The 8,290-nt window shown below is 36.3% G+C and overlaps 1 protein-coding gene across 4 annotated transcripts; it reads right to left on the bottom strand.

Annotated features, from left to right (window-relative positions):
- Positions 1–109: 109 nt before the first annotated feature.
- Positions 110–6,545, bottom strand: LOC120428881 (zinc finger protein Xfin-like). Of its 4 annotated transcripts, none has more exons than XM_039594011.2 (13): positions 6,391–6,545; positions 5,527–5,944; positions 5,363–5,467; positions 4,793–5,296; positions 4,413–4,735; positions 4,273–4,363; positions 4,132–4,212; positions 1,179–1,256; positions 1,052–1,096; positions 836–997; positions 592–780; positions 452–535; positions 110–386 (listed from the first exon to the last, which is right to left on the bottom strand). In XM_039594011.2, exons 2-13 carry the CDS (start codon positions 5,926–5,928, stop codon positions 213–215), a joined length of 2,238 nt encoding a protein of 745 aa, XP_039449945.1. In that variant the 5' UTR covers positions 5,929–5,944; positions 6,391–6,545; the 3' UTR covers positions 110–212. The 4 variants fall into 4 exon arrangements, with proteins under 4 accessions (XP_039449945.1, XP_039449947.1, XP_039449948.1 ...); XM_039594013.2 differs by having other exon boundaries at positions 4,273–4,365; positions 4,421–4,735; XM_039594014.2 differs by having other exon boundaries at positions 5,363–5,380.
- Between the last annotated feature and the right edge of the window lie 1,745 nt (positions 6,546–8,290).

Raw genomic sequence — 8,290 nt, 5'->3', positions numbered from 1 at the left:
CTTGCTTATGGGTAACCATTATGAAAATAAATAATAATTTTGATTCAACCATCAGACTGATAGGGGCGTTACATCTCTCAAAGTTGTAAGAACAATCAAACTAGACAAATCGTGTTTAATTCAACTTCGTTTTATTTTATCACAAAGATGGCTCGTTTTAAAACACTCCAGCTACCGGCAGTTTTATTCCGTATCTCATTGCACCCCAACCTCTAGCCCTGGATATGTTCTCGAACATGCTCCTTGAACAAAACCGTAGACCGGATCCAAATCTTACACAGCGGACATTTCCGGCATACTTTGGGGCGTCCAACTTTGCGTTTGCGCTCCTCAGCGCCGAAACTAGCCTTATGCTCGTTCGCAGGCTTGCGAGTCAGGGGTTTCAACTGTCAAAAAAATAAGATTAATATTTCACGCGAAAATAATCAAGAATGAATATTGTCATCCTTACCGGTTGGACTGTGCCAGGACTGCCAACCTTGTGCTTGTGACCGCGTTGTTCGTGGGAAACTTTTTCATTCATCGAGGCAAATCCCTGAAATGCATAAATATTTAGACAATGCAAATCTAATTTGTACATCACTCGCTTACCTTTTCACACGGAATGCACCAAAACCGGCGCTGGTCAACATTTCGATGCCGGCTTTTATGGGCCTTAAAGCTGGCATACGAGGCAAAATGTTTGGAACATCGTGCGCAGTACGTGAACGATTTTTTGTTTGGTCTTCCAACCTTTCTACGAAGCTGACCCAACCGTTCCTCCTGTTTTAGTCCATTTACCTAAAAATAAAACAAAAATAATATTTTTCCCGATTAAAGTTTGTCAAAAACTAACCTTTGCAACGTTTTCGGCTTTTTTGGGACGTCCCACCTTCCTACGCACGTGCAGCTGTGGTTCCTCCTTTATAACAATCAGCCGAGAACCATTCCGAGATCCTTTGGGTCGGCCAGCCTTTCTGCGTACGAGTTGGAACGGTTCCGGTTTTATTTCGATCGGCTGAAAGAGAGATAAACTTATATTTAGCTGACAAAAAAAAACAACATGACTTACTTCTGGACGCTTGTGCAAGGTTGGTTCTGATTTCAAATCAGGTGGCTAAAATACAAAAAAAAAAACAAATGTATTTTTCCGAACATTGTAACATTTTAATGATTGAACATGAAAAAAAATAACTTACACTCGACACTCGTTTTCGCAACTGTCTGATACCGTTTCCACGCTCGTGCAGACTCGGCTCTGACTTCACCTTGGGCAACTATAGAATTAAATCATAAAAAAAAACTAACAGATTAATTGGCAACACTCTTTTAACCTCGCTTTTAACCTTTTTTAAAACTCACATTTCTCAAAGAAAAAAAACATAGAAAAAAAAACTGAAAAATTTAAAGACATGTTTTGAACACCTCGATTAAAGTAAATTGTAATATACACCATATGTTGTTTATACTGTGTTTTTTAAAGTAAAATTTTTAAAGTTAAATTAAATTTTAAATTGTTTTTTTTAATTCTAAAATTTAAAATGTTAAAATAATATTTCATGTGATTGTCTTCATATTAAATTTAAAAATACGAGCATAATATGTTCTGAAGTTATAAATTGAAATTGTCTTTATTTCTATTTTTAGTTTTTGACATTTTTATGTTAAAAGATCTATAAATTTTCAAATTCGTAATTTTTTTTTTTTGAATTTTTGGGTTTTCCATTGAAAAATACTTCACAGTTCTGTTTTTTTAATTCATAACATTCGAAATTCTTAAATTAAAAATAGCGGAAAATAAAAAAAAAACTAAACTAAATCTCTAAATTTTTTATTATTTAGAGTTTATTTTAATGGGTCCTATAAACATATGAAAGACAAAAGTTTAAAGGACCTTTAAAAAAACTCTAGATATGAATATATATTTTTATATAAGTTTTTACAATTCTGTAATTTCTCTGTAATTTCGGAATACATTCGTCCGGCTTCAGCTGAAGATTCATGCTGTCCCACATGTTTACAATATTTTAATTAAAGAATTTTGAGATTAAAAATCTACAATTTAAAACAAATAATTTTTGATCTTTTTTTTGTCTTTACACTTTTTTTTTATGTCTCATTTACAATTTTAAGGTTTATAAAATCTTGTAATTTTCTTATTATGCATTGATTTTTTAACAAGGCATTCTAGTTAGAAATTAACCAAATTATTCTAAGTATGTTTACATGGCAGCTGGGGGTTTGTTTGCATCAGATTACCTATCCCTTTCCAGCAAAAGTTTTTTGTCAGGCGACTTCTAGTTGTTCTTTTTTTATATATATGTCAGCCAACATACTTACTAGGGCTGTGACAGCTCGAGCTCGCTCATTGTTTGCATTAGGACACCGTGATGAGAAGTTCGTTATTTTTGGGTTAAATTATATTCTGCCTTAAAAACCTCATTAAATTTTAAAATATAAAAAAAAACTGAAGTTAGACATTCAAATTGTCTTTATTTCAATTTTTTAGTTTTCGATTTTTTCAAATATTCATGTTAAAATATCTTCAAATTTTCAAATCCGTTCATTTTATTTTAAATATTTCTTTCATTTATTAATTTTTAAACTCCTTGAATTTTTATGTATTTCATTGAAAAATATTTTACAATTCCGTATTGTAATTGTTAGCATTTAAATTCTCAAATAACATACAAATTCGGAAATAAAAAAAACTCTAAAACAAAAATCTTGAAATATTGAAAGCCAATGAATAAATTTTAAAATTTTATTTTTAATCTGAAAAATATAAATCTAAATATATATTTTCATAATAGTTTTTAGAATTTAAATGTTTACACTTTTTGAATAAAAGAATTCTGAGATCTCCATTTTTTTTATTGAAATTTTTGCTTTTTTGTGTTTTTACACTTTTTATAATTCTCATTTTCAATTTTAAGGTTTATAGTTTTTTTTATATATTGATAATTTTTAAAATCCTTAAATTTTTTTTTTTAATTTAAAGAAAACATATTTTCAAAATCATTTAAATATATTTTATTAGTTTGTTTGAAATTTTTAAGTTCTATATTTAAATGCATTAATTTCCATTTATTTGCTCCATGGAACCATTGACCTATGTAAGACATAATATTTGATGACGTATCTAGGCCGGAAGTTAAAATATTGATAAAAATATCTTCTTGACCCACCTTTCCGCACATCATCGGATTGTATAGGTTTTGCCTTCCTCACCTCAATGAGGAAAGGCTATAAAAGCACTCGAAAAATGAACTTCTTAATTCGACCTCGTAGACCCGCCTTCACGTATACCTATCGACTCAGAATCAAATTCTGAACAAATGTCTGTGCGTGTGTCTGGATGTGAGCCCGTGCACCGAAAAATATGCACACGATTATCTCCGGACTGGTTGGACCGATTTGGACCGTTTTGGTCTCATTCGATCCGTCTTGGGGTCCTTCAAGACCCTAGTTAATATTATGAAGTTTAGAAAAGTACTTCAAAAGTTATGCTTAAAAAACAATTTTAGCTAAACTTCGGAAGATTGTAAAAAGGGTGGTTTTTGTAAGAAAACCCTTCATGATATATATTGTTAAAAAGGTATTTGAAAGACCTTTCCAACGCGTTCAAAAGATTGAAAATCTGACAACCCCATCAAAAGTTATGAGCACTTAAGTGTTATTTATATACTTTTTTTGGCCGGATCTCAAAAAGTTGTCCGGATCTATCATGCGACCCATAGTTGGATAGGTAACCAAAAGACCTTTCCAACGAGCACAAAAGCTTGAAAATCTGATAACCCTATCAAAAGTTATAAGTACTTTAGTGTTTTTAATACACTTTTTTTAGGCCAGATCTCAGATATTAGTAAAAATAAGTGTTATTTATACCCTTTTTTGATGCTGTGTAATGTATTCACTTTATGAATGCGAGGAAGGCACCAACCGCCTAATGGTGGATTACGTTACGTTTTTTTTAAAATGATTTCCAACACATATGACATTTTTCGAGGATAAATAAAAAAATGGGACGAAATTTCGCAACTGAGACCTCCAAAATCTGTGGTTTGTAGCGCGAATGGTTCCGAGGAAGGGAATGGTGGTTGAGGGTAAAGAAAAGTGAGGTTAAGTCATCATTTCATGGAATTAACTTACGCTCGAAGAGTTCCGCGAGCCTTTGGGACGTCCAGCCTTTCTACGTACGTTCAGAATCGGTTCCGATTTCATTTCAAGCGGCTAAAAATTGACGTTAACAATTATTTTATCGATAAGACAAGAAAATAATAATGATTTTACCTTGCTAAGTTCCGGATCTAATTGATGGTCAGCTGGCATAATTTCAACTGGATTCGGCCGATCTTGATTGTACTCCATTTTGGTTTCAACGTGCTGGAAATTCAAATTTGAGATTATAATTAGCTTGGCCAGCGAGGACGACGCTCACCTTGCTGCGCTGGTTATGAACCGGGAAGTGAACTCGCAGATCATCCTGCGTAAGGAACCACTGCTTGCACACCGGACATTGGCGAGATCCTTTGGGTCGCCCCTTCCAGTGACGAAAAGCTGGCGATTTTTGCTTGCATTGGCTCTTTTTTGGGCTTTCTTTGACGTCCTGTTGGCGGTGTATGTCTTCCAGAATGATCGTGCATGGTTTTGGCTGATCAATTGGGTTCATTTCGCTTTTCAGGACACTTTTGGACGGGATCGTTCGATGCTTCCGCATTTCGTGAGATTTTAGCTTTTGGTTCGAACCGAGGATCTACAAATGATGGAAAATAATTAAAATTTAATTCAATAAATTATTAGGGAAGGTTACCTTCGAGCAGTAAGTGCACTTGAAGTTTCCTGAATCAATCTTAGCGTGTCGTTTTTTATGAAGTTTGTATTGCTGGGATGAGGCAAAGTGTTTGTCGCATATGGCACAGCTCAGAGCCGTATCAATATCCACCGTTGGCAAGATTTCATTCCCTTGCATGCCATGATGCCGCTGCAGATGCCTCTGCAAACCCGCCGCGGTGTGATACCAATTCTTACATACCGGACATTGTTGGGCATAGTAAGGTCGCACTCTAGCAGGCCCCGTGGTTCGGGAACTCTTCTTTGAAGCCATCGCGGGCCTGATCTCCGTCGAACTGTGCAAGACATCAACCAGGGATGTCTCGTAGTCGTCAGCTTGGTTGCCGTCCTCAAATACATACTCTTCCTTCACGATCACGGAACTCGGGTTGGCCACTTCTTCGTCGAAGGTTTCCAGAAGGAAGTCGAAACTATCGCCTTCCAGCTGGTCATCTTTCTGCTGGTTGCTTTCTAAAGCTGAAGGCTAAAAATAAAACATTCAAGTTTGGTAAGTCTCGATGATCGTACTAACAATCCTTCAAATACGTACAACTTGGTTTGATTCGACCTGAACTACCATTTGTGAAGAAGCATCGAAAGCCATGCCATGGATATTTGTGTAATGTTGGAGTAAATGGTATTTTGTAGTATAAGACTATAAAATATTTAACACAATTTCGTTTAAACAATTACAACTTTTAACCTGAAACTCACCCTCGCACACGGTTGGCAGAAAAACCTTTCATTCTTCTTATTTAAATGTCTCCGAACGTGCCAAAAGTAGGTATTTTCCTTCTCGTACGATTTCCCACACTCGGCGCAGTTAAACAAGCCGTGCTCGTCACGATGCATCGGAATCGCCGTGAGTCGTCCATGGTCGCGACCCGAGGGCTCTTCCACGGGCCACGGAACAGCCTCCGCCTCCTCCGGGACAGGAACTTCGACCTCAACCTGAAACTCGCTGGCATCGCCGACTGTATCGCTCTGGTTCTCATCGGCGGGCTGGTCGTAGTAAAATTCCTGCAGCAAGTGCTCGTAGTCGTGCAGTTCCAGATCGTCGTCAATTATGAGCTCCTGCTTGATTATGGCGTTGCAGCTTGATTCCATTGGGTCCATGCTGAAATATGGGAATCTAGAAAAAACAAATATTTATTTATGATCCAATTTTGTGCCTTGATATGTTTTTATGAACTAATAACTAATAATTATTTGATTATTATTAATTTTCCACAGTTTTCAATTAAATTTACCTCCTTAACCTGATAAAAAAGTTGTAAACAATTATAATTGAATTAAATAAATTAATATGCAATAATTTTCTAATTGAAATTGAAGTTCAAATGTACAGAAAATTTAATTTATTAACTCATTTTAAAGAACATAACAGCACCTTTCAAATGATATGCCTTTTATTAGTTCCGGACCAAATTTTCATCAATTTTATTAACATCCGGCGAAAAATAATGTAAAACAATGTGCTGTTGTTTTTATTATTTCTTTGAACGGAAATTAATTTCTCCGAATAATACCATCAAGATTATTACAATGTTTGTTTAAACTGTTATTAACAATACTTACCTACTGTTATTAAACTATAAAAACTGAATACTTTCACAAAATAAGAAACTTTTACACTGCAAGTTTTGTGTGCCACGGTTGTTTATCATTGGAGGCTCCAGGAGCTGTCAAAATAGCCGGTTTCAGGGTCAGGGTAGTCAAAATAGGTCAACATTTTGTTGACAGTGTAAAAGTACTCAGCCATTTTTTTGGCGCCAAGAGAAAAAAAAATCGACTGGAATACACGCTGATGATAAGATGCACATTTTTAACCTTTTTTTAATCTTTTGGGTAAACATACACAAACATTCAAAATTTGTTAGTTTTGATAAAAACTAAATTTCTCAGGAATCAGGAGCACGTAAGTGAGAAAATGAATTTAAAGACATTTAAAAAATAAATCCTAAGACATTTTAGAATGTAGGTTAGGGTTACAAGAAAAATGGAAAAAATTGGAATAACCTGAATGACAACCTAAACATTAACATCGGTGCTAATTTTAAGCCAAATTTGTTAATGCTTAGGTTTAGGGCTCGCTGTTGAGCGTTGAAGTTTGAATGGAAAAATCGCGGAAATGTATTACAAAAATCATCGGTTTAAGGATCGAAAGGCATCATTTACGCTCGGTCATTTGGCGGCCATGTTTGTTTTACATTTGTGGGTCTCGTGGCGCAGGGGTAGCGGCTTCGGCTGCCGATCCCGATGATGCTATGAGACGCGGGTTCGATTCCCGCCTTATCCACTGAGCTTCTATCGGATGGTGAAGTAAAACGTCGGTCCCGGTTTCTCCTGTCTCGTCAGAGGCGTTGGAGCAGAAATCCCACGTTAGAGGAAGGCCATGCCCCGGGGGGCGTAGTGCCAATAGTTTCGTTTTCGTTTCGTTTCGTTTGTTTTAGAAAACGATTCAAATCTTGATTCAGAATGTATCAATCAAAAAATGGTTTTCTTTGTGTTGCATTTTACATATAGTGATTACTTTTTCATTTCAATTTACTATTTCTGGACCCTAAATATGTAGGGATTATGGGTTGCAGGATTGAATATGTAATAAATTATTGAATGAGTATTTATAATAAGATTGATATAATTCATAAATAACCTCGTAAATAACAGTTTAGAGCGCAACAAAAAGTGCGCACCTTCATAAATATTGCCTTGTTAGCTGACAGATTGCGCATTGAGTGCGAGAGCGCGCTAGCGAGAGAGAACAACTAGCGAGAAAACAGCGAGATGCGCGCGGCTGGCGAAAGAGAGAATGAAGATTGTCAAATCAGTTTTGTGGTTGATTTGTGTGGCATAATACGTGTTGGTTGTTAATTACAAAATATCTGTGTTTTTATTATAAAAGAAAGTCCCCGATCAGGACAGAATATAGAACCATCATTGACAGTCATTGTCCCAAGAGTGAAGAACATCATCTACAACCTTAAGATTTTGCCAAAATGGGACGCAAGTTTCGCTCAAAAACAAGAAAATAGAATTTATTTTATAAATTAAAGCCGGGACCGTGGTGTAGGGGTAAGCGTGGTTGCCTCTCACCCAGTCGGCCTGGGTTCGATCCCAGAAGGTCCCGGTGGCAAATTTTGAGACGAGATTTGTCTGATCACGCCTTCCGTCGGATGGGGAAGTAAATGTTGGCCCCGGTCTAACCTAGAGGTGTTAGGTCGTTAGCTCAGTCCAGGTGTAGGAGTCGTCTCCCTGGGTCCTGCCTCGGTAGATTCGCTGGTAGGCAGTTGGACTCACAATCCAAAGGTCGTCAGTTCGAATCCCGGTGGGATGGAAGCAAAGGTGTAAAAAGAGGTTTGCAATTGCCTCAACAATCAAGCCTTCGGACACCTAGTTTCGAGTAGGAATCTCGCAATCGAGAACGCCAAGGCAAAGCTGTAGAGCGAATGATTTGATTTGATTTTTTTTTTATAAA

Source organism: Culex pipiens, chromosome 2, assembly GCF_016801865.2.
Source record: "Culex pipiens pallens isolate TS chromosome 2, TS_CPP_V2, whole genome shotgun sequence".
Lineage (NCBI taxonomy): Eukaryota > Metazoa > Arthropoda > Insecta > Diptera > Culicidae > Culex > Culex pipiens.
The sequence above is the reverse complement of the archived record's forward strand: the minus strand, read 5'-3'. Positions and strand labels throughout refer to the sequence as shown.